This window comes from Talpa occidentalis, unplaced genomic scaffold (genome assembly GCF_014898055.3).
Source record: "Talpa occidentalis isolate TD23 unplaced genomic scaffold, MPIMG_talOcc4v2.1 talOcc4.4, whole genome shotgun sequence".
Classification (NCBI taxonomy): domain Eukaryota; kingdom Metazoa; phylum Chordata; class Mammalia; order Eulipotyphla; family Talpidae; genus Talpa; species Talpa occidentalis.
Window position 1 is genome coordinate 2,946,015 of NW_023604295.1, and position 26,324 is coordinate 2,972,338.

Here is a 26,324-nt window from a genome sequence, read left to right on the forward strand (position 1 = left end):
CAGGCCGTGAGGCTCTCCCTCCCCCGACCCCAGGGCCCGCACCCCCTGGCCCAGCCCCAAGAGCATCTCCAGGTCTTTGAACAACCTGAGTCTCTCCTTCCAGAAGGCGCCTGACCACGGAGACGTTCTCAAGATTTCACAACCAATTGTTTTCTGCTTAGGACAAAGTCCTCCGAGACCCAAGAGCCAAGCGCGGTGCCCGCGGGCACAGGGCAGCGCTGTCTGGCAGAGGCCCCGGCGCCCCGGGGGGTTTTGCAGGGTCTCGGGGAACCAGGCGCTGGGGGCGGGGGGTTGGGGGGTACAGGGGTGCAGGGAGGCAACCGGCCCCCGCCCCTGCGAATCTTTGTGCGCTGCTCGGCCTCGCTCCTGGCCCTCCCGCTCCCGCCCCTGTGGACTCGGGTCTCGGCCCAGACGGGCCCTCTCGTGCCCCCGCCGCTGTGCCCCGGCCTCGGCCCAGGTGCCCGCAGCCGCACGCGCACCCCGAGCTCCCTGCCAGGGGTGCACCCCGCGGCGACCCCCAGCTCAGGTGCCCGTAGCCTCACGCGCACCCCGAGCTCCCTGCCAGGTGTGCACCCCGCGGCGACCCCCCAGCTCAGGTGCCCGTAGCCTCACGCGCACCCCGAGCTCCCTGCCAGGTGTGCACCCCGCGGCGCCCCCCCAGCCCAGGTGCCCGTAGCCTCACGCGCACCCCGAGCTCCCTGCCAGGTGTGCACCCCGCGGCGACCCCCCAGCTCAGGTGCCCGTAGCCTCACGCGCACCCGGAGCTCCCTGCCAGGTGTGCACCCCGCGGCGCCCCCCCAGCCCAGGTGCCCAGAGCCTCACGCGCACCCCGAGCTCCCTGCCAGGTGTGCACCCCGCGGCGCCCCCCCAGCCCAGGTGCCCGTAGCCTCACGCGCACCCCGAGCTCCCTGCCAGGGGTGCACCCCGCGGCGCCCCCCCCCCGCCAGCCCGGGGGGGTGGGGAGCCGCCAGGCGCCCCAGGCAACCACCGAAGGCCCCAGCACCTCCCCACGTCGGGAAACGCGTCCCCATCAGGCCAGAGGGCCTGGACCGCGCGGGCCGCCGCCTGCAGGCCGAGCTCGCGCGCTGGGGGGGGCCGAACCCCACCGCGAAAGGGGATCCTGTGTCCCCGGGGCGCGCTCAGCCCCGACGGGGCGCGCAGGTGTGAACGCAGACCCCACGCCCGGTCCCGATGGGTTTTCAGGACGCACAACACTGCGCCCACCAGAAGAGCTCTTGGGTGAAGCAGGATAAACAGCACATTAGTTAGATCACCAGCTGGTGCGGGGGTTTCTGTTTGTTCCTCCCGCCTCACGCCCGCCGGCGGCTCCGCGGCGCCCCGACTCCGCTTTCCCTGCTGCAGCAGCTGCAGCGCGCGCTCTGCAGGCTTCAGTGTCCACCTGGAGGACGGACGGGCACGCGGTCCCGCCCCACTCAGGCCAGCTCGAGCCCTCACACACCTCTGTTCCCCTAACCCCTGCGCGCACCCCCCTTCCCTTCCGACACCCCTAATTGAAGGCACCCCCGGACTGGGAAGTTTGTCCTTTACTGCCACCTGGTGGTCATTCTCTTTACTACAACTCGTGGCGTCCCCGCACCTGCGGGCTCGACGCTGAACCTGTCTTTGGAAGGAAATGGTTTAAGTCTTTCCCAAGGACTCCTGCAGACGGGACGTGTCCTACTGTCCTTCTGTGCCAACCACTGTGTATCTATAAAACTAAGATCCCAATGAGAACCATGAACCAGCCTGATTGCCTTGCGGCCTCGTGCCGGAGGAAGATTTCAACCCCAAGGGGAAATCTGGGGGCGCGGGTGGGGGAGAGGGAGGAGGGGACAGGGGCCCTTGTTCGGTGGTTCAGAACAATGCACTTGAATTTTCTGTGGCTTCTTTTCTGACTAAGTGTAAAGTCAGGAACAGGACACAGTGCAAAGGGCAGGACTGGCCACAGTGCAGGTTTTCTGATCCCATGCAGACCGGGTGAAGGAGGAGTCAGAGTCCTCAGTGGCTTTTTGCAGGATTTTATTGGGGTTCACCAGGCATATGGCAGGCAGGGGTGCTGGGGGGCCGGGGTGTTGAGGGGCCGGGAGGCTGACAGGCCTCCCAGCCCCCAGCAAATCCGCACACTATCTGGGCTCTCTGGTGATCTCTGCTTCCCTCTCGGCTTCTGCTACTTCTTTCTCGGCTTCTCCTCGGCTTCTGCTGGCGTCCCCGCAGCGCCGCCCTTATAAACTCAGTCTCTCAGCCCAGGTGCACCCACTCCAGGTGCCGCCATCAGGCATGCATTCAGGATCACAGGTTTCCCTCATCTATCCTGATGGCGGGAGGGCAGAAAAGCCTGACATTTTTCCTTACCCTACACTAAGAAAGAAAAGACAACAGAAGGGCTTGCTTTGAAGGGCTGGGCCTCCAAGACACAATCAGTCTCTGAACACCCCCTGGCCCCGGGCATCATAGAAGAGTTCTGTTTCTCTGGTCTTTTCTCTTTTGGGCAGAATGATTTGCTTGTTCACTGCGGCTTTTCATCTGTGCTACCCTTGGACATATTCATGGGTAGTTTCTAGAAACGTCCGATATCGATAAGGCTGTGGACTTCTGTAAGCAGCAGGAAGGCACGGGGCAGGTTCTCTATGATCGGGGCAGACGGGTAAAGGAGAGTCCTGGAGCCCTCAGTAGACTTTTGAGACTTTTAATGATCTTTCTACACCATTTGTAGTGAGACAACCAGGTCCGGGGCGGGCTGGGGGCCAGGAGGGTGGCAGGCCTCCTAGTCCCTGGCGAATCTTGACTCTCTGGACTTTCTGACACTCTCTCGTGGCCTCTCCACGGCACCCTGTGCTCCCGCCTCTGTGATGCAGCCCTTCTCTGCTCAGCCTCCAGGCTCAGGTGCGCCCACTCACGCACGCCCACACCACACCCCAGGTGTCCACCATCAGGCCCGCCTGCCCCACGCCCACACCCCCAAGTGCCTCCTGCATTCGAGGCCGCAGGTGAGAGCCACAGCGGCCCACAGCACAAAAGCCTGAGCATCTTCATTTCCCCTACAACTTCCGAATCAAGATGGCCGGCATGGCCCTACGAGGATCTTCCTCACTGTGCACAGGCCCCGGCCACGGGGCATCCCGGCCACGGCAGGCAACACAGGGCTAGAGCTGACCCGTGCGCACCGTGGCTCTGAGCTCAGGGGTGTCTGCATGTCAACAAACACTGTAAAGAAAGTGAGACGTGAGAGAAGAGGCCTGCTCTCCCAGAGAGCTCGTCTTCTGGCTTCAGAAGACAAGAAAAATTATTAACTCAGTTTCAACAAGTGGCCTCGATGGTTATCTTGGGCTGCTTTTATTTAGCCAGAATACTTACTTTCTCTTAAAAATATGAGGAATGAGGGGAATTGGCACCTGATGAAGTTCACCTGCCCATCCCACTTGACCACGAATGAGCTCAGCACCAGTCCTCGGCTCCAGCAAAAAGCTGAGGCCTACTCATGCGCGGAGTTGTTATAAATGACGCGTCTCTTTAGCTAGGCCACAATTTAATGCAATGACGTCCAAAATAGAAATTAATTTCTAATTCTATGAATTTCCATTTCACAATGGTCTTCCACCTTATTTTTGGCAAGGGCAAAATGTTTTAAAGTCATCTACTTCAATGACTGGGAACAAAATAATCTCAATTCTCTCCCAAATGCCACTTTTTGTTACTAGTGTAACAAGAGCTATTTTCCAGCACTCACGTGACCCACATTCGCTCTGCGGCCATCCAGCTGTCTCCCAATGACACAAGCAGGGCCAGGGGCGCGAGCAACAGGCACACGGTGGGAGGAGAAGCTCGTGGCCACTCTGCGCTGAATGACCAAACTCTCACTAAACAGGAAAGCAGCAAGGAGGTCAGCCCCTCCGGCATCACAGAAGCAATGTCTGCAGCTAGAAAAACACAAGGACCGTGCACACGCGGGGTGGGGGGGGGAGGCAGCAAAATCTCACAAGAAGGGAAAAATACCCCTGGCAAACTGAGGTGGGGCTGGCAGGTAGGACACGCAAACGCAGCTGCCTGGTGAGCAAGTCCAGGCGCCGGAGCGGAGCTCTCGAGGAGCAGACAGCGCAGGACAGCGCCCCACGTAAAGAAGCCCGTGGGCACTAATTCAGAGAGGGGCCAGCACTCCCGCGCGCGCTGGGCACTGCCTACAACAGCCCAGCCATGGAAGCCACCTAAGTGCCCAGCGACAGATGCGTGGATCGGGAAGATGTGGTCTGGTGACACAATGGAAAACTACTCCGCAGACAGAAAGGGAAACTCTTGCCATTGGCAGCAACACATGGAGAGGAGAGGAGAGATGGGGAGGGTGAGAAAGACAAATGCCAGGGGCTGTCTCTCACAAGCGGGAGGCAGGGAAATTGAACAAAGGGTCACAGAGCGCCAAACAAAAAAACTAACCCCTGAAAGCTGACCTGAGAACTGAAACAGGGCCAGGCGGGAGGGCGAGGTGGGGAGGGAGACGGTGGACTGTGGTGGAGGACATGGGCATGTGGGAGGGGGGTGAGGTGTGGCAGCAACACCTGAGGGGGAGACCCTATACTTGCAGTGCTCAAGCAGTGATGTAAACCAATGTTACTTCAATAAAAAATAAAGATAAATAAATAAAACCTCCAGGATAATGTTCAGGTCACAAGACAACCAGGTCATTTGAAACAGGGTCCAAATAATCAGAGCCACAACAAAAACCCATCCCGGAGCAGACAGGTGGGTCCTGCTGAGCACCCAGCCCCGGCGACACCCCAGCAGCCTGACACGCCACAAGGAGACACCATGGGGAGACCAGGCGTTTGCAATTCCTTTATTTGTCTGCTCACTATCGAGGTTGAGAAAACAGCATAAGGCACATACAAAGAAACATTTTTGTTCTATCACAGAGAGATTCTATGTGTTGAAAACTCTTTCAGGGTGTTCTTAAGAGCGATCTGTGAGGAGCAAGTAGTGACTGTAAAGCAAAGGCCCAGGCGTGCAGCCAGGGAGGTTGCAAGTCGTCTTCACGTTTACCTTCTTGTTGAAGAGGCGAGGGAGGCTGTCCGCGCGCGGGGAGCACAGGGGAGGGGCGATTACTCGGGAAGCCCTCAAGCATTGAGAGCCCAGGGCGCCGCCTCTGACGGAGTGTGGTTTGTGGGGAGACCCTTGAAATGTTGGTTCGGGTCCTGGGTTTCTAAAAGAAAAGGAAAATATTAGACAGGAGTCTGTTGAAGGGTCTTCTGAACAGCGTCTGCACCACAGGCTTCACGATTTAATAGGCAGCGAAGGCAGTTTTGCTTTTTATGAGAAAGCAAGAGAAATGGCGCAGAGACAGCGCGGTGTCATCAACAACCTTGCACGCAGTCAGGCTACCTGGGGCAGCAAGAGGGACTGCAGGGCGGCCTAAGACTCCTCCGCACCAGGCTCCTCCTCCCCCTGCTCAGCGTCCTCTTGCTCCGCGTCCCCTTCTGCTCCCTCCTCGGGGACGCCTTCCGTCTAATTTTAACACAAATGAGAGGATTACTGAAAAGGTAAGGGTCAAAAGACACAGCGAGGAATCTCGGGCCAGAGTTGAGGGTCTCCCACAGCTCCCCCCCAACACACACACGCACACACACACATACACACACATCATTCATACGACACACACGACATCCATGCAAGACCCACATGCATACAACACACACAGACACACACATCACTCATGTGACATAGACGACATTCATGCAAGAGCCACACGTACACAATACACACAGACACACACACATCGTTCATACCACACACACGACATCCACGCAAGGCCCACATGCATACAACGTACACAAGCACAACACATGTTGGACACACTATGGTGTTCTTACAACATGCATTCAACGTACAACACACCTACTGGGCACAACACACAGCATTCACGCAACACCCTCACACACACAGCGCACACATCTCTCTGACCCGCCCTGGGTCTGGAGGCCTGAGCTCAGGACATGGGTTCCAGCGAGTGTCACGACCGCTCTCATCCCACCCCTTCCTCCCTAAAGTGAAGCCTGGAACCTCGGCCTCTCATCTCAACAGCCCGCGGGACCAGGCCCAAAGGATCTTACTCACCAGCCGAAGGGGGCAGGGGCCTGGATGCCCGAGCCCACCACCAGCCACTCTAACGCACCGATGACTGAGAACCACTGCGCTGAGGTCACCCCAACTTGGGTTAAAAATTCCTCCCATTCAATAATTTTCTCCGTGACTAGGTCTCCCCTCCCCCCGTGAAATGCTGACCCGTGTGGATTCCCAAGGTCATATCGCTTCTTGACACTTAATGATGAGCTGCATGATTCAATTTAAAGGAAGTGTTTGTTAAATCCAAGTTAACATTAAATTTCATCGAAATGAAAGACATTCATGTAGCTTAAACCCGGAGGGGAAGACCTAAAGTGCAGACTCAGTTTTCCCTTCCTGGTAGAAGTGGTGCCTGGCCTCACTAGGCCCTCTGCTCCCACTCGGGAGACCCCCTAAGCAGAGACAGCGCCAGGCACAGCACTCGGGTCCTCCGGACTATGAGAACAAGCCAACCACGTGGCCCGTGTTACTACACAGCCTCTAGTTACTACACAGCCTGCCTCACAGCCTGGCTGGTTCACATGCTCCCAAGCGCACCGGGGGGGGGTTGTCCTGAGGACGCCCCTCGCCTGGGCTATGAGACCACGTGACTTAGCGAACAGCATCCCTCTCCCCTGCCCGGTGTTGCGGGCTGTGTAGCAGTCACCCCCTCACCACAGGGAGAGACTCCCTCACCCACCAGGCGAATAGGAGGCAGTCAGCGGCACGCCCAAGGTCCAAGCAGGGTGCCCCAACTGTGCCCACCCAGTGGGTGGAAGGAGAACGGAGAACTCTCCACCTGATACACTGCAGACTTCACCACAGGAGGCGCCGGAAAGGTCCACAGTCACACCTTATTTCTCTATCCATCTCCTTTGATAAATCCATTTCCAACCGCTCCCATGCCCCCTCTCAGCAGACAACCCGAGAACCTTCTGAGAGTGCGGGTTGTGTCTGCTTCTTCATTTCATGAAGAACAAGGAGAGTGTGGCTAAAGCTGCCATGCTCGCACCTAAATGATGTTTTTCTCAAGCAGAGCTGTTAAACCTGTTACTGTACCTCTTCAGTGGCTGTCTCTCCCTCCTCTTCCTTGGGTCCATGAGCAGACATTAAAGAAAAAATACAAATTCACATAAGTTTTACCAGTTGGATCCAAAAATTAAGCAAACCCTGATAAAATTCATGCTTGTCAAAATGAAAGACATTAATTTAATGATACTATCTATAAATAGCGAGGCTGTGACACCTGAGTGATGTCTACATATTTCAAACTCTTAGAATATTATGAGATTAAAGACATTCTCCCATCACTCACACTGCTGAGAAAATATAATTAACTACTAATACTGCTCACTGATATGCTTAATTCTGTCTCTATATCCAAAGCTCATTATAGACTCCAGAACTATCTAAAAAAAAAAAAAAAGAACTTATGTAAGCAGTTTTAACACTTGAACAAAACTATGTATTTTCTGCCTCCATGTCCATATAAATATTAGCTTTGAAGCTAATAAAAGTTGATCATAAATTGTTCCTCCATCAGAACAAAATAACATTTCTGAACAAGGTGCTTTTTTAAAAAAAGATTTATTTTTACTTATTTATGCATACTAGAGCTGGGGTGCAGGCCAGAGGTACGGGGGTGAGAGGACTCACCAGAGACAGAGTGGGGAGCAGAACAGGTGGATCTACTGAAATGCACCGCTGAGGGGAGCAGCGGGGAGACAGGAGAGGTCTGCTGCGCCCTGTGGGTCAGCTCCCTGGCTGAGGATCGAACCAGGGAGGCCCTGAACGAGGTACTTTTTTAACACCAATTTTTGGTTTAGGAGAGAAACCGGCAAAGTAAGAGAGATACCAGGCTCTAGCAAGTCTCCACTCTGCCAACCCACTGGGATTTCTGCTCCCCTGGATCAGAGTCACGGCGCCAGGCTACCTCTGCTAAAATGCGAGGAAGTAAGAGTGTCTGTGTCCCTCCCAAGGGGCCCTGAGATCGCTCTCTGGGTCCACAGCACCTCAGTGGCTTTAAGGGGAGACAGCGGTTTCCATGGCCTTAGACCCAGGGAGCAGTGGGGCCTTGCCGTAGCGGTGCTGCAGTGACGAGTGTCCACTTACCTCCCAGGACAGAGGAGGACAGAGACCACACATGTAAGTAGTTTGCCGAAGGCCAGGGACAAGCAAGCAATGGTGGGGCTCACGCTGATCTCCGGCTGCTAACCCACTGCCTGCCTCCTGCCCGCTCAGGCCGCCTCTCAAGATTAGTAACAGAAAAGCCAACTAGCAGGAGGCAAGTTTTAGCGAACCCTTCTCACTGTCCCACTGCAGGCCCGGCCTGTGTGCCCGGCCAGCTACTTCCAGAGCAGCGCTCTCACTTTTCTGAGGTTGGACAAAAAATAAAAGGACAGCCTGGCACAGCTGCCCAGGCTGAGTCAGCCCAAGAGGCTCTCCCAGCGCTGGGAACCTCCACGCTAATCCCACACTAACCACCACGGGCAATACGCCAAGCGTCAGCGCTGAAATGCCAGCCAGGAGAGCTGCGCTGCCAGGGTGCAGGGGTGCAGCAAGCACCTCCTTAAACCGCCTGATTCTGTGCGTCCTGGTCCCTCCTGCCATGACCGCCATCTTCTGCCACCGAACTTTGTGAAAGGAGCCCCTGAGCAGTGCCCATGGCATCCAGTTCTCCTTATCTTGACTCCGCCCTCCCGCTGCAACCTGGTTCCATCCAAAAAGACAGCAAAGCTTCCAGGCTGCCCTCTTGTTCCAGAACTTCCATCCCAAGCAAGCTGGTTAGTGAACAGAGGACTCGAAAAGCATCTTTCCAAAGTAGACACATGAATGGTCGGCAGGGAATGCAAATCAAAACCACCATGAGAAACCACTATCGCCTGGTAGGACGGTTGCCTCCAGAAGAAGGGGTAGCCCACACGGGGCTGAGCAGGAGCGATGCCCTGGGCCCCTGGGCACTGCGGGCGTGTAAGAGGGCAGCCGCCCCGGACACCTACAGGGAGTTTCCTCAACAAGTTAAAGCTGAAACTTCCACAAGCTCCAGCAGCCCTGTTCCCGGGGCTGTGTCCAAACGAAAAGAAAACAGGATGCCGGGGAGAACGCTGCCCTCCGCGTTCACTGCAGATCTATTTGCAACAGACAAGACACGGAAGCAACCTACGTGTCTATGAACAGACAGAGGGACAGAGAAGATGTGAGATTAGATAGATAGACAGATAGATAGACAGATGATAGATGGCTAGATGGCTGGATGATGGACGGACAGACGGACGGACAGACAGCAGACAATGTTATACTATTCAGCTCTGAGAAACAGGAAATGTAGCCATTTGCAAAACCCGGCTGATCTTGAGGGCAGTACACTAAGGGGCGTTAGCCTGGAAGAGAAAGGTAATACTGCATGGTGTCAGGTCTGTGTGGAATGTTTTTTAAAAAGTCAGACTCATAGAAACAGAGTAGACAAGTGGCTTCCAGGGGCTGGGTTGAGGGGGAAATCGGGAAAATAAAAAACTCCCATCTTTTCAAGATGCATCAGTGACCCTTAGGATGGCGGAAAGGTTGCCTGGGTCTGGCCCTCACTCGCCCTCCAGCCTCATGGCTCCTCACCTCCTCCAAGGGGATCACACACAGTTTGCTCAAATCAGCCGCACCTCCCGCACATCGATTAAAATGCTGGTTTTAAGACCACAGGTCTTGTGGGGACTCTGCGCTGTCAAATCATCACCTGCTGCCCTGCGGAGCACAGCAGGGGCCTTCCTTGTCCCTCAGGCTGCACGACCAGGACACTGTCTGGGGCCAAGATGTGAGCTCAAGACCCATGTTCAGAGTCTGAATCTTGGGGCCTCCCTGGAGGCGCAGGGGTTAGTCTCAGTTCTATCAAGCTATCACCAGCCACTGTGGCCTGAGCTGGATCCCTGGCCAGGAAGCCAACCCACATGGCACAGCAGACCTCTCCTGTCTCCCCGCTGCTCCCCTCAGCAGTGGATTTCAGTAGACCCACCTGTTCTGCTCCCCACTCTGTCTCTGGTGAGTCCTCTCACGCCCGCACCTCTGGCCTACACCCTAGTATGCATAAATAATAAAAAATAAATTAAAAAAAAAAGTCTGAATCTCTGAGCACACAGAGTCTGCTATTAGCTGTTGGAATCTCCAAGAACATTAACTTTCTTCTTTCCACATGACCTCAAATTAAAACACAAAATACAACAACATAGAATGACCAACTATGAAGAGTGGGGGGTGGGGGGTCCTCCTTAGCACAACGCTGGGGGCAGCAGGGAGGCCTCACAGGAGTAAGTGCTTGTGTGGATTTTCACAGGTCAGCCAGCAGCAATTCCCAAAGCACCCGGGAACGCTGGCAGTAGCTGGATTGACCTTATTTCTCTTGAAAGACACATTAAATAGAGAAAGTAATTGCTCAGAGCATTTTTAGAAATATTTATCTTCCAAAGGTCAAGTAAGCTTTGGAAAACCTTAAATACTAACATCACAGCTCTACCAGGACGGAAGGCCTGTGGGGGCAGAGACTTTGTCATGTTCTTTCATTTTTTACAATGGCAAATTAGATCCCCCCAAAAATTGATCAATTTAAAAGACCCTTACAACAGTTTATTGAAATTTAGCAGGGTTTTCCCCTTGCTGAGCACCTAGTAATTTGATTATTAATATTACTTAAGTTATTGGATTAGCCTAAATTTCAACCATATATTACTTGCTACTTTTTAAGTCAATATACAAATAATGTTTTTTTCTCTTTGCCTGATTTACTCACTCCCAGCACTGATAAGCTCTTTTGAGTACTGAACTGATCCTCTAATTTATTGCTATCTTCCTGATAGCAAAAGTAATTTATCTGACTGTTTTCTTTCAAAGTAGCACGATTAAGATCACATCGTTGGTCTGTAATATGTTTCCTAAATGAAGAAGGATGACCTCAGACCTTGTCATTTTCTTTGCCCGGCCCCGGCCCCGGACGTCTGCCAGGCACCCGGTCCATCAAAACACAGTGAGTGACAGCATGTGTGTCCACCACTTCCGCCTCAAGTCCCTCTTAAGAGACGTATTCACTTAATATTGACTTATTATTTTATTTATTATTTATATATCATATTTGCATGCCCTTTATCTTTTTTGCATCTCTTCTTTGAATTATGGATTTGATTATTTTGAAAATAATTATTAAATACAAACTTAAACTTCCCTCCTTACCTCACAGAATTATAAAATATCAGAATGAGGCCGACCCTTCAAGTCATCTGTCTACAATGTTTGAGCTGACTTTTTATGACAAGTAATTGAGGAGGGCCTCCCTGTTAAGAAGCAAGCTATGAAGCTGTCCACAGCCACTGCAGCACAATTTCAATCCCTGGCCAGGGAGCTACCCAAGTGGCATGGCAGACCTCTCCTGTCTCCCCGCTGCTCCCCTCAGCAGTGGATTTCAGTCAGTCTGCATGTTCTGTTCCCCACTCTGTCTCTGGGGAATTCTCTCACCCTCCGTACCTCTGGCCTGTACCCCAGTTCTTGTATAAATAAATCTAAAAAAAAAAAAAAAAAAAACAAATGATTGAGGAAAACTTGGCTTTGAAGATTATTATAATCCCGCAGTCAACTAACCCCAGCCTTTGCAAATCTTGGGGTGCGACATGCTCCACTGGAGTGACAAAGCTACCACTTAAAGTCATTTTATTTTGTTGTTTTTCTAAGAAAGCTGGTCGGGGGCGTCTCAGAAGTAGGGAGTCTTAGAACCTTCGCCAACAGCTATTTTGGTTGGGAACTTGGCCAGGGGAGCAGATGCTGACGTGGCAAGTGGCCAGGACCAAGGACAGGTGTCGGCAGTGGTGAGTGTCAGGCAGTGGCCGGTTAGGACAAGTGGCTGGTGGGGGAGGGCACTGAGGGCTAGCCAGCAGCGGCCTGAAGTGGGAGACGGCGTCAGAGCTGGGCAAGAGTAGATAGGGCTCCTCCCCTGAAGGGCCTGTGCCGCTTGCCAGCAGGTCCAGGAGCTCCTGGACCTGAGCCAACATATCTGTCTCTTGAGAAAGTGACTTTCCTCAAGTTTGGAGTAAGGCAAGAGAGTTGATTTACAGGCCACCGCCATGTAGCTGGTCAAGTTAAGGTCTTCAAAGATGGTGGGAGGACCAGTGAGTCAGCAAAGAACACAACTTCAAGTCATTTTCCCCAGTGAAAACCAAACACAAACAAGAACAAGTTGCAAGGTCCCCAGGGTGTTGTGAAGCTCTCAGGATGCCCCCCGCTTGTGGCTCCTGTCTGAGAGTGCCCAGATGCTGAGGGGCCTTCTGCGCCCCCACCTCTCTCCCTTCCTGGCTGTCAGGAAGGGCCTATGAAGTTCTACGGAGCATCTGAAGTGACAGCTCAGATCCTCCTCAGCATGAGGTGATGGCCTGTTCAAATGCTGGCCCAGCATTTATATTTTGCATATCTTCTTTATTTATAGATTTGATTATTTCAAAAATAATTATTAGTTAAATAAAAACAGTTCCCGTTGGCTTCCCTCCTTAGCTCGCAGAATTATAAAATATCTGAATGAGGCCGACCCTTCAAGTCACCTGTATACAATGCTTGAACTGCCTTTTTTGTGACAAATAGTTGAGGAAAACTTGGCTTTGAAGATAATTATAATCACACAGTCAATTAAATACATCTTAGCATCTTGGATTTAAGAACCCCACCGTCTTAGGGAGGTGTCAGATAAGATATATGTGATTACAGGAAATAATGGTTTCTGTCTCCCTTTCTGATTTTCTTAAACAATGTAATATTCTTAGATTAATATTTCTCCCATTAAACAGGAGTTGTGTGTGTGTGTTCACAAGTGTGGAGATCAGAAAACCAAGTCCATGACTCATCCAGACACTACAGTTTTCATCTCCTTTTTAAATTTCAATTGATTTTCGTGCTCAGTCTCAAAGCTAACCACATTATGATGTCATTTTGAATTTGTTTACTGACAACTCATTATTTTGCTCTTATTTAATTAATGTAGGTCAAAGAGCATCACTTGTTGGGCCTCCCCGGTGGCGCAGCGGTTGAGCGTTGGGTTGCGAAGCTGCCCGCGGCCTCTGCGGCCCCGGTTCGATCCCCGGCTGCTCCCCGGCCACTGGAGGAGGGTCCCACATGGCGCGCAGACCTCTCCTGCCGCCCGCTGCTCCCCTCAGCAGTGTGCTTCGGTCCTTCTGCCTGCTCTGCTCCCTGCTCTGGCTCTGGCGAATTCTCTCACCCTCCCGCACTTCTGACTGTACCCAGTGCTTGTATAAACAAAGCAAACAAACAAATAAAATAAATAAATAAAACATGCCTCTATAAAAAAAAAAAAATTAAAAAAAAAAAAAGAGCATCACTTGTTAAGAGGGTGGAAGTCAGAATCTGACTTTATGTAGAATAAATACTACTGGAGTTGAAAATGAATTTGATCATGTTAATAATATAGTCATCTAAAATTAAAACGTCTTTTACTCAGCTGTTTGTTCATCACAACCCATGCAAAACTAACAAGCATGATTATTTTGTAATTCTTATCAGGATTCACAAGACTATAATTTACTTTGTTAAAGGACTCACAAGTTTTCAAAATAGTGACAAGGAAAATCTCCAAGCTGAACAGGTCACCAGCTCAGGGGATGGGCCTGGCCTGGTAGCCGCAAGTCAGATTCCCCTGACTCAGGAAAATCTGATTATGAAAATGCTGCCATCTTTTCAGTTTCACGGGAGAAAGGGATTGGGGTATCATGTTTATTATCTGTGTCTCTCACTTTAAAGACGCAAACTGAATTTTCAAGTATAAATCAATAATATAATGTAAAAGTACATTAGGCAATTCATGAAAGGCTCAGAAACCCAGAAATTTTTTAATGACAAGATAATGAAACTGTCAGAGACAGAATAATTTATTAATTCTGAATTATATAGGCTACCATGAAACCCCACTTCTAGGCAAGACTGAAGATTTTATCTTTCTTAAACAAAATTTAGAGAATCTTAAATGATCAACAATTTGAAATCATCATCTTCACAAACGAGGGCGTGTACTGCTCAGGATCCCTACCAAATTTAAATTCCTGAGATAAAGACAAATAGATCTTTACGCTACTACACCCCATTTCCCATAGTGTGGTTGTCTGTCTTAACTCCCTTACTGACTACAATCCACCTGCTGGAACAGGGCCCAGCTAATTTTTTTAAGTAGCATTGCATGACCACATTATATGTTCAGGTGTGCATAATTATTAACCAACATGTATCTCTACTACATTAAGTTCCCCACCAAAAGTCCAGTTCTCTCCTTTGCCATAAATTGGTCCCATTTACTCTATTGACACAACTCCTTTCCCGTTCTCTTCCAGTAACCTAATTGGTCTTAGAGCCTAAAAGTTTGTTTTTGCTTAAATAGTCCATTTATTTGTACCAGATGACAAAATTCATACAGTGTTTGCCTTTCTCTGTCTGACTTGTTTTACTAAGTACAACACCCTCTAGGTCCATCCATATTGTTGCAAATGGCAGGGGTTTGTCATTTTTCATAGCTGAGTAATATTCCATTGTCTGTATAGATCACACCTTCTTTATCCATTCATCAGCTGATGGGCATTTAGGTTATTTACAACTTTGGCTCTTGTAAATAGTGCTTTAATAAGCATGGAGGTGGATGTGTCTCTTTGAACCAGTGTTTTGTATTATTTGAGGAAGTATCCAGAAGTAAGGTAACTGGATCATAATGATTTTTTTTTTTTTTAGGAATCTCCATGCTGCTTCCCATAATGGCTACACCAAATACATGCCCACCAACTAATCTTCAAAGTTGCCCATACATGCCCTGGAGACAATAAACAGGTAAAGATGCAAACATTTCAGGTCTGGTAAGAAGTCTTTGCCACACCTGATCCAGTTCAGAAGCCCGCTGAGAGTCCCTAAGCAGAAACTCGGCCAAACACTGGCAACGCCACGCCATCAGGCTCCCTCTGCACAGGGCCTCCCTTTGCCTGGCTTCCCACCTATATTTTTGAGGATCTCTTGAGTAATTGGCCCACAAGTTCCCCCATTATCTCAGTTTGGCTCTTTTAAAACCACAGGTTCCCCCCAATAGGGGGAAACCCCTGAATAGGAACCCCTTTCCAATTAGAGCACAGGGCTTGGATCAGCTGGGATCAATATTCTCCCGATTAAATTGAACCGATGTCAGCTTCCCTCTGCAAGGTGCCCTCTCTAACCTCAGTCCCGTCGGCTTCCCAGGAACGTCCCCCATTCCTCAGGCATGCTCTTGGGGGCGAACACGGGGAGTCTGTCAAGTCCTATAACCAAGGCAGCAGGGCCCCTGCTGTGTAAAGCACAAGCACCTCACCGCACCCCAGTGCAGAGCCACTGTCAGAGCCCCACCCACCCCCCAGGCCTGCAGCAGGTGCTTCTCTGTCCCTCGAGCCCCCGAGCCTCAGCCACCGCAGTTAACATCCTAAGTCAGAGTCAGCTGTTTCCCCCTAGTTTTGCTTTCAGCTCCTTACTTTTGTGCTCTTGGTTGTGCACCCGGAAAGATTCCTGGCACCCAGGCGAAGCTCAATAAACATTTATTAAAGAAAGCCAAATCCCATGAAACTAACATTTTTTAAAAAAACACACTCACTTTCTTCTCTTGGGGCTCAGCGAGGTTAGCGGCACCTTCCTCATCCTCCTTCTGTTCCTCATTTTCTCCACCTTCTTCAGCCTTCTCTGTTCCCTGGTCACAAAGGAAGCCCACAATATCACTGACTTTAGGGAAGTTTCCAAGGAAAAAACAGACCACAGGGGCTAAAGTTTTCTTATTTAGATACATAATATATAAATAAAGCAAGCCAAGACCTCCTGTGTATTGCATCACTTAGTTTCTATAGGGCGGTCAACTCTTGAAATCAATGATCGGCTCTACTGGTGCGAGTCCACTGACCTGACCATGTGCACAGTAGGGTATTAAGCTCCCTGGGTGATGAATCTCAATTCACCCACTTAAGGCTTATGTAGAGAACTCCAAAGGATTAATATTTAAGCAGTGTTTGTTTTCTATTGCTTGTATGGAGAGACACTCTAAGTGTAGAGATTAAAAAGGATAGGTGGTGTGGGATGGGGTGGGATGGGATGGGATGGGATGGGATGGGATGGGATGGGATGGGATGGGATGGAATGGAATGGAATGGAATAGAATAGAATAGAATAGAATAGAATAGAATAGAATAGAATAGAATAGAATAGAATAGAATAGACCAGACAGAAAGGAGAGATGCAATAGGAATAGGTAGGGGAGAGAGGCAGACAGACACAGGAAGTCAGGCCCAAGTGGTTATTCTGCAGAGGCCGGGCAGGAAGACACCACTCTTACCTCCTCAGTGCTCTGTGCCTCGCCCACCACATCGCCATTGGGGAGGGAAGGTGCTTCCTCTGGAGATTTTGTCACCTGCATCATATAAATTGACACTGTTTGAGAATTTTCTGGAACATAATAGCTTGCATTTAACATCTTTTAATGATTTCAGTTATGTCCGCCTGCATCTCTCATTTTCTCTTCACAACGCTGTAACCTAAGGCAGCAGGACAGTCACTGACAATCACACTTCAGAGACGAGGAAATAAGGGCAGAAAGTGTCACGTAGCAAGTCAGGGACCAGGCAGGTCTACGCCTCCTACTTTATGCTCTTTTGCTTTATGGCGTGGTTTCCAATCTTTTGAAATAATTGGGATATTTTTCTCATGCCATGGGAAATCACCCTAACCATGTGGGTAGTAGCTGTTAAGTAAACTTCCTGTGGTCATCACTTCACATGACACGTGCCTCTCAAGTCGTCAGGCTAAACATTCCAAGGCAATATAATGTTAAACGTATAACTCTACATATATCTCACTAACACTGGGGGACAGAATTAGGTTATTTTTATTACAAAGACACTTCAAGCCTCCTGGAAATAAATGCTCTCCCACTCATTTCCAGCAGAAGGGCTCTGCAGGCAATGCCTCAGTGAAGTTCTTTGGGCCAAAAGGAAATGACACTTGGTGGAAATTTGATTCTTATAAATGAGTGAAAACACCAGAAATAAAAAAAAAATGTCTGGGTAAATATGAAAGATTCTTTTTCTTTTCTTTCTTTAAAACACATAGGACTAAAAAAAAAAAACACATAGGACTACTCATTGCAAATAGTTATATAGTGGATATGATGGCACATACAAATGTAATATATATGAGGATGTAGCATAAAGGTTGGGGACATGGTGGACACAGGTGACAATTATGTTTATGTCATCTGTGACATGAATGACACAGTATAAAGTATCATAATCGTAACTATACTGCAAAATATTTAGAATATATATCACTAGAGCAACCATGGCAAAAATAATGCAGAGAGCTAAAAAGTCAATAAATTCCTTTAAATGCATCTAATTAACCCAAAGAAAGTAAAAAAGTATAGAACAGAGAAGCAAAAGGCAAGGAAACAAATAATAAAATAGTGCACCTAGAAACATCCTGTGCATCTATTTTAGTGCAGTGCTGTTTACCTCAGCCAAGCTATGGAAACAACCTAAGTGCCCAACAACAGAGGATCGGGTCTGGAAGCTGCAGTCTGGATACACAATGGAATACTACTCAGCTGTTAAAAAGACAAACTCTTGCCATTTACAACAACATGGATGGAGCAGGAGGGACTTATGCGAGGCAAAATAAGTCAGAAAGACAAATACCAAATAGTGTCACTTAGGTGTGGAATGTGGAGAAACCAAGCAAAATTTCAGATAAAGCCAAGCTAATAAACTAACCTTTGAAATCTGACTATGGAGCTGAGGCTACCAGAGACGGAGTGGGGGGTGGGGGGGAGCCAACCAAGGAGGGAGCACAGAAGACGCTGGTGAAGGAATATAAGTGGTTTTGGTGGTGGGTGTGGTAACATCTGAAAGGGAGATCGTAGACCTCTAAATTCCAAACTAAGTTGTGGGGCCTCCCTGGTGGTGCAGAGGTTAAGTCTCAGCACGAGTTCTATTCCCGGCCAGGGAACTGACCCACATGGCACAGCAGAACTCTCCTGTCTCCCCACTTTTCCCCTCAAGAAGTGTATTTCATTCAGTCTGCCTGTTCTGCATCCCTGTCTCTGGTGAATCCTCTCACCCCTGGCACCTCTGGCTTACACCCCAGCTCTTGTATGCATAAATAAAGAGCTGGGCTACAGGCCAGAGGTGTGGGGGGGTGAGAGGACTCACAGAGACAGAGTGGGGAACAGAACAGGCAGATTGATCGAAGTACACTGCTGAGGGGAGCAGCGGGCAAGACAGGAGAGGTCTGCTGAGCCATGTGGGTTGTTCCCTGGCCAGCCAGGGGATCGAACTCATGAATTCATGCTGCAGAGGCTGCAAACAGCGTCATAGGTTGCATCTTAACCCCTTGAGCCACTAGGGAGGCCCAATAAATAAATCTTTAAGAAAAAAAGATGTAGGGCCTCCCCGGTGGTGCAGCAGTTGAGCGCTGGGTTGCGAAGCTGCCCGCAGCCTCTGCAGCGCCGGTTCAATCCCCGGCTGCTCCCCGGCCACCGGGGGAGGGTCCCACATGGCGCGCAGACCTCTCCTGCCGCCTGCTGCTCCCCTCAGCAGTGTCCTTCGGTCCTTCTGCCTGCTCTGCTCCCGGCTCTGGCTCTGGTGAATCCTCTCACCCTCCCGCGCTTCTGACTATACCCAGTGCTTGAATGAATGAATGAATGAATGAATGAATTTTAAAAAAAGAAAGAAAGAAGATGTAAGCCAATGTTACACCAGTAAAATAAAAAATAATAATATGATTTTACAGCACATTAAGGAAAAAAAGTATCAGGGCTGACTCCGCCAAGACAGTGCTTGGGGAAACCGGCCTGGAATTTGGTGGGGGACAGCCTGCTTAAGACAAGAAAAATGTTCTAAGAGCAATGACACTGTTCATGATGCCCTACGCCGTGACATAAGCATAGGTTCTCTGCATAATGCTAAGATGGTTTATTTTTAGCTTGAGCGGGATTCATTTCCTTGCTGACACTTTTCCACAATGTTGTTTACAACAAAATGACATTGTGACAAGCAGTAAATCATCCTGTGTCTGTCATCCCAAAGGCTACTTGAAGGCCTTCCCCGGCACGCACATAAACACCTATCAGCCCGCAGTGCCGGCACCCAGAAGCTCCCGCACGAGCTACCCTTCTAATTAGGGGGGTGTCTTTGTGAAAATCACATAAACTCCTCAGACTCCACAGTCCTCCTCCGGGAGAGAAGAATCTGGACCAGACAGCCCCTTAGGTGCCCCTTGGCTGGCTGCAGTGATTCCACGATCATCTCTTTCTTCCACTTAAAGAGAATTTCATGCAATTTGGCAGCACCAAAGCACAGATCAAGACAAAATCTAAAAATAGAGATAAGATTGTTTTTAACGGGAGAGAAGTGACACTGCAGAGGCGCAACAGATTCACATACATATTAGTGTGGACAGATGGCAAAACAATGTTTTGTTAAAAAACCAATTTGTAGAACATTCAAAAAATTAGGCGTTAAAAAATATAAAACAATGGGATGTACAGCTTATGGAGATAATCATTTTTATTTATGATTTTCTATATGGTTTCTGAAATTTCTATCATGTTGGTGGCGCCCAAGGATGGCAGGAAACAAGACCGGGAGGGTGACAAAGAGAACTTGCAGCTCCTCTTGGGTTCTTTAGCTCAAGCCAATGACATATCAGGTCTGCTTTGGAGAAGCATTCGTGAGCTTCGCCCATAGTTTTAGTGGTTGCTAAACACCTGCACTCATCCAAATCAACCAAAGAACCTTTTAAAAATGAAGACACTGGGCCTCCCTGGTGGGGCAGTGGTTGAGCGCTGGGTTGCGAAGCTGCCCACAGCCTCTGCAACGCCGGTTCAATCCCCAGCCGCCAGGTGAGGGTCCCACATGGCGAACAGACCTCTCCTGCAGCCCGCTGCTCCCCTCAGCAGTGTATTCCGTCAGTCTGCCTGCTCTGCTCTCTGCACTGCCTCTGGTGAATTCTCTCACCCTCCCACGCTTCTAACTGTACCCGTGCTTGTATAAATAAATAAATAAAATAAAATAAAATAAAATAAAATAAAATAAAATAAAATAAAATAAAAAGAAGAAGATACCTGGGCCTCTCCCCTGGTGATTCGGAACAGTAGGTCCAAGTAGAATTGGCCTACGAGCCTCCCACCTGTCGCTCCAAATTCCCGGGGTGTCTCCACCCCACTGCCAACAACACGACCCTTCCCGCAATTCTTAGAACGCGCAGTCTCTTTCCTGCCTTAGGGCCTTTGCACCTGCTCTGCCCTTTGTACGAAACACTATCCCTTCCACCTTTCTCTCCCATCTTCAGGATACAAGTGATGAGTTTGCCACCAAGACACCCACTCTGAAACCTAACAGCTCAGCTCACACAACCCAGTTAACAACAAATAGCCCTTTTTTAAGTTAAGAAAGTGTATGAAATATGATCCATTTAAGTTTACCAAAGCCAGAAATGGATTTCATTAAAAGGGGAAGGTTTTTCCTCCTGCAGAGCCATTAACCAACTGTGAAGCGTATATGTTCTCACTTGGAGAAGGCATCCGTGCCACACCTCATGTGCTCACCTGGCATATGAGACCTCAGGTGGCATTACCTGAAGAACACCGACGTGGCCATGACAGGCATCTCCAAGAGACACCCATCCTTGTAAGGGAAGACACCCAGTAGTTTCTCCTACAGTGAGAATCGATTTAGACTCAGTCACTACAAATCTCTTTGGACATGAAGCTGAGTACAATCCAAAAAGCAAAAAAGAATTAAAAAATAAATGGATCAAAAAACTGTGCACTTGGATCTGTGAAGTGATGATGAGATTCTCGGAAGAGGTCGGGAAGCGGTAGACACGGCACAGACTCCACGGACACTCAAAGGCACAGTCATAATTAGCTTCAGTAGCAGAATTCTCTACTTAATTGACATAATTACACACACGCCCAGAGAGGAAATGGCACCAGAGGGAAAACACTGAAGAAATTTATTTTGTTCTTGAATCTACATCTTACTTTCTCCCTCTTTAGCAGACTTTATATATATATATATATATATATATATATATTAAACACAGTTGATATAGGGACATATTTCACTATAAAATTAACCAATATAAGCCACAAAGAAAGTCAATTTAATGACAAAATAATTTGGTAAGCACAACCTGGGAACTTATATTTTTACATATTTAGTTGATGTATTTAAGATTACTGAGCGCAATGATATGTAACTCAGGTATTATAAAACTTACTGTACCAAGGTGTTATCATAGCAAAAAATATGAAAAACATAACTTTGATGGCATAGGGGTTAAGTTTCAGTGCTATCACCGCTGTGGCCTGAGTTCGATCCCTGACCAAGGAACTGACCCACATAGGGCGCAGCAGACCTCTCCTGTCTCACCCGCTCCCCATTCTGCCTCTGATGAATCCTCTCACCCACCCACCCCACACCTCTGGCCTACACCCCAGTTCTTCTATGCATAAATAAGTAAGTAAGTAAATAAATAAATAAATCTGGGAAGGGAAGAAAGAAAGAAAAGCATAAATTTGGAACATTTGTGTCTTAGTAAAAACCTTGTATTATCTCAATACACAAGGCTTCATCAGAATAATAAATATTAAAATCATGTTAACTTAAAGATCACCATGTTTTAACAGTTGTGATGCTCATCTCCACCTCATTTACTACGAGCTGTTACCGGCCCCATGGAGGTCAAGCTTACCTTTGAGCCTGGAGGGGGAGCCAAACCAAGGAACGAATAAATAATATTCTCTTCTTTCGCAGAGAAGAAAGAATCAAAATCCTTGAAGCAAAGGAAAAGAATGTTTAAGCCCCATGCGCACTTGCGAGCCATATATTTACCTAAGCTGATCTTTTTATCCATCAGGCAATAAGTTAGCATGGAACACAAGAGCATACATACCCCAACTTGCCTTGTCAAAGGTGACTAACCCCACAGTTAAGATATTGAATAGCAAACATTACATTTACCTTACAATTCCATTACAACACAGGGAGGATGTGCACACACACTCACACGCACTCCAGCACCCCGAGGGGGCTCTGCCCTCAGTGTAACAGCAAATGGAAACAGCCGAGCCATGAAGAACAGACTTGCCCAATTCAACTTTGGTGCTCAGTGGTGGGGAAAACCTTTTCCCTGAGAATTCATGGTCACCAGTCACAACTCATGAGAGTTCACATTCCAAATTCCCATGACATGTGTGGTCCAGAAAATCTTAACTGGGATTCTTAATTGAAAAGGGTTCTATCTTCATTTTTGCACACAACACTAATGATAAAGGACTGATCACAAAAATCTACAAAGAGCTGATGAGACTCAACAAAACAAAGAAAATAATCCAGTCCAAAAATGGGCAGAAGAGCTAAAAAGAAACTTCTCTGAAGAGGAAATGCAAACGGCCAACAGGCATATGAAAAAATGTTCAACATCACTTGTCATCAGGGAAATGCAAATCAAAACTACCATGAGATACCATCTTACACCAGTGAGAATGGTACATATTAAAAAAACTAGCAACAACAAATGCTGGCGAGGTTGTGGAGAAAAAGGAACTGCACTGTTAGTGGGAGTGCAAACTGGTCCAACCACTATGGAGAGCTGTGTGGAGATTTCTGGACCTACTAAACATAGAGCTTCCATATGATCCAGCAATTCCACTCCTAGGTATTTACCCAAAGGACACAGAAACATAAATTCAAAAGGGCACCTGCACCCCTATGTTTATAGCAGCACTGTTTACAATAGCTAAGCTTTGGAAACAACCCAAATGCCCAAAAATAGATGACTGGATCAAGAAGATGTGGTACATATATACCATGGAATATTACTCAGCATTCAAAAAAGATAAACACATGCAATTTGCAGCAACATGGATGGCGCTGGAAGGGATCATGCTCAGCGAAATAAGCCAGAAAGAAAAAGAAAAATACCGGATGGTCTCACTCATAGCAGGAATCTAGAAAACTTATAAGGGACCAGGAAAAAGAATAACCATAAGAAAGTAAAAATCAAAATCAACAAACAACTATGAACCAGAGACACTCTATGGGGGGTGGGGGGCAGGGAGGGGAGGGATTGGGGTCATAATAAGGGAGTCGCAATTGTATGGGGATTATAAAAATAAAATAATAATAAAAAAAGGAATATAAATAAATAAATAAAAAGAAAAGGGTTCTATCTTTGCTGGCACTCCCAGGAAACTAGAAAAAATTATTTCCAAGCGTCAAAGAAATCCACAAATTCAGGCAGAATCAGAAATCAGGATCAGACATTGGAATTACTACCAGAAAATGTACGTTATCTACATTTAATATATCTAAAGAAATGAGAGAGAAGCTTGAAACCAAAAAAGACATGAACAAATTAGACCAAAAAAATCAAGCAAATTTAGGAAAGACCTAAAAAGTACCAAGAATGGAAATGCCATAACTAAGACAGAAAATCCAAAATATGTGGATGAGTTCATCAGACACATCTGAAGAGAAAATTAGCTGACTGGAAGATTCAACCAAAGATATTATTTAGAGAAGGATAAAGAGATGAAAAAAAGTAAGAGAAATATTATAGGGAAACAGAGTGGAAAATTCTCACAAACACCTACCAGTGAAACCAGCAGCGAAATGAAAACCAACAAAGAAGTGGACACCATAGTCAACCATGTTATGGCCTATGATTTTCTAAATTTGTTGGAAGATACCAATCCTTAGACTCGGGACATCCACACAATCCTCAACTGAACAAATAAGAAGGACTCAACGTAGCCATGTCCTAGAGAAGGATTATTAAAAACAGTCAGGGAAAAAGGCTGAAGGGAGAGGAAACAGGGCAGGAGGGATGGCGGGTGGGAGGCAGGGAAGGAAAACGGCCTCCCCGCAGCAGACGGCTGGCGAGATCCACGCTGACCGCTCAACAGCAGCACAGGGGTCAGTTGAAAATAAAATAAGTTCAACATGTTTAGAAAAAAATAACCACCAACCTGCAAAGTAAAGACATTTACCTGGAAAAAGATCTTTTTGCAACAGATAAAAATTGAGAGAATTTATCACCAGTGGACTCTCATTTGAATCTATTATAGGATGTATTTACATAGGAGAAAAATTATTCTAAGATGCCAGAAGGAATGATGAACAATAGCATTAACAGATAGGTGGATAAATCTAAATTTAAAAAAACATTAATTGTAAAAACAGTAAGTGTCTAATTTGTGGGATGGGATGAAGATCAAGAAACTAAAATACTGGGCCTCCCCGGTGGCGCAGCGGTTGAGCGCTGGGTTGCGAAGCTGCCCGCAGCCTCTGCAGCGCGGGTTCGATCCCCGGCTGCTCCCCGGCCACCAGAGGAGGGTCCCACGTGGCGCGCAGACCTCTCCTGCCGCCCGCTGCTCCCCTCAGCAGTGTCCTTCGGTCCTTCTGTCTGCTCTGCTCCCCGCTCTGGCTCTGGTGGATTCTCTCACCCTCCCGCGCTTCTGACTGTACCCAGTGCATGCATAAATAAATAAATAAATCTTTAAAAAAAAAAAAGAAAAGAAAAAGAAACTAAAATACTATTTAAAAAAAAAAAAACAGATGTTTAAGGCGTTAGGGAGAGGCAAGAGAGGGTTTGCAGAAATATACGTGAGTCCAGGCAAAGGCTGGTGAGGATGTGAGATGTTGAAAACTCTCGCCACTACCCATGGGCTGCGAGTGGGCAGAGCCATGTGTGAGAACACGTTGTATTACCTGTCACAATGGCACATGCTGGTGGACCAGCCTCCCCACTGCTGCGTTGGCGCCTAGGAGAACTCGCCAGTCAGCAACAGCCTGTCAAGAGCATTCACTTAGCAGCATTGTTGGGAGCAGTGCTGTGGTCTGGACGCTTGGTTTCCCCAAAAATTCATATGTTGAAACCCTAACCATCCCCCTCCCCCAAAGATGACCGAAATAAGAGGTGGAGGTGCCCAGGTCACAAGACTGGAGGCCCACAAGTAGGGTTGGTGCTTTTATAAGAGAGACCAGCCCTCCTCCCTAATCCTTCCACCACTTCTGCCACAGCAAGAAGATGCCATCCACAAGCTGGGAAGAGGCTCCCGCCCAGAACTTGAGGACCACGACACCGTGACCCGGGCTTCCAGACCGTGGGAAGTACTTCTCTGCTCTTTATGAGCACTCAGGTGAAGTATTTTGTTATAGTCCCCAATAGACTGAAGAGTCCAATGTCTGTTCTGGAGCTGCAAAAATGAATAAACCCATCAACGCCCACCAACACGAACACAGCTCTCTCACTGCAGAGCATGGTGTGATGGCACTAGGTGCGTCTCAGGTGGGTGTCGCTAAAAATCAATGTGTGCGTGGACTATGTTAAGTTAACCAGATTCCAGTTCTATGCTTCACTTACAAATGGCCCCTCGCCCCTGCTTCCCTTCCAGCAACCACTGACTGGTCTCCTACTCTAAGTGTTTCTTTTTGTTTAATTTAGTTCATCTCCTTGCTTGGCTTCTCTGCACACCACCAAGTGACGGAAAGACCAAACTTATTTCACTGAATGTAATTCCCTCTCGGTCCATCCAACATGGGTGTGGGTCTCCCTGGGGGCACAGGGGTTAAGTCTCAGCACTATCAAGCTATCGCCAGCCACTAGGACATAAGTTCCATCCCCGGCCAGGGAGCTGACTCACATGGTGCAGCAGACCTCTCCTGACTCACCCGCTGCTCCCCTCAGCAGTATGTTTCAGTAGATCTGCCTGTTCTGCTTCCCACTCTGTCTCTGGGGAATCTTCTCACCCCCACACCTCTGGACTGCACCCCAGTTCTTATATGCATAAATACATAAAAATATATCTTTAAAATATGTTGGTGAAAGAAGCAAGTCAAACACTCATCATGCAGCAGAAGTCCATTACATGGAGCTCGTGGACACAATGCCCGCTGTCTACCTGGGATACAGCAGGAGAAAAAGGTCCAGTACACACTTAGAGAACCCCTAAGACAACACCCAGTTCTCACATTCTAAAGCCCTTTCGGGTTTTAAATGTTTCTTTTCAACAATTTGATTTACTAAGTAGAACCTATAAACTCTGAAAAAAATGTGATTTTATGGTCAACTGAACTATTTAATGTATAAAATAAAATGACATTGTAGCTAAAATGCAACCATTTCAAACTACTTAGATAATTTTA

General features: G+C 48.2%; 1 protein-coding gene across 7 annotated transcripts in view; it reads right to left on the bottom strand.

The window, feature by feature from the left end:
* Window positions 1–4,814: 4,814 nt before the first annotated feature.
* SH3BGR (SH3 domain binding glutamate rich protein) overlaps window positions 4,815–26,324 on the bottom strand; it is a 28,613-nt gene continuing 7,103 nt past the window's right edge. For 6 of the 7 annotated variants that reach the window (XM_037524929.2, XM_054700266.1, XM_054700263.1 and 3 more), the window contains exons 3-7: window positions 21,868–21,948; window positions 16,451–16,525; window positions 15,722–15,814; window positions 7,150–7,179; window positions 4,815–5,191 (exon numbers count right to left, since the gene is read on the bottom strand). In XM_037524929.2, the coding sequence (XP_037380826.1) occupies window positions 4,931–5,191; window positions 7,150–7,179; window positions 15,722–15,814; window positions 16,451–16,525; window positions 21,868–21,948 (540 nt within the window). In that variant the 3' untranslated portion in view covers window positions 4,815–4,930. Of the gene's footprint in view, window positions 5,192–5,370; window positions 5,494–7,149; window positions 7,180–15,721; window positions 15,815–16,450; window positions 16,526–21,867; window positions 21,949–26,324 lie in introns of all 7 variants that reach the window. The other variant, XM_037524930.2, reaches the window with a different exon arrangement.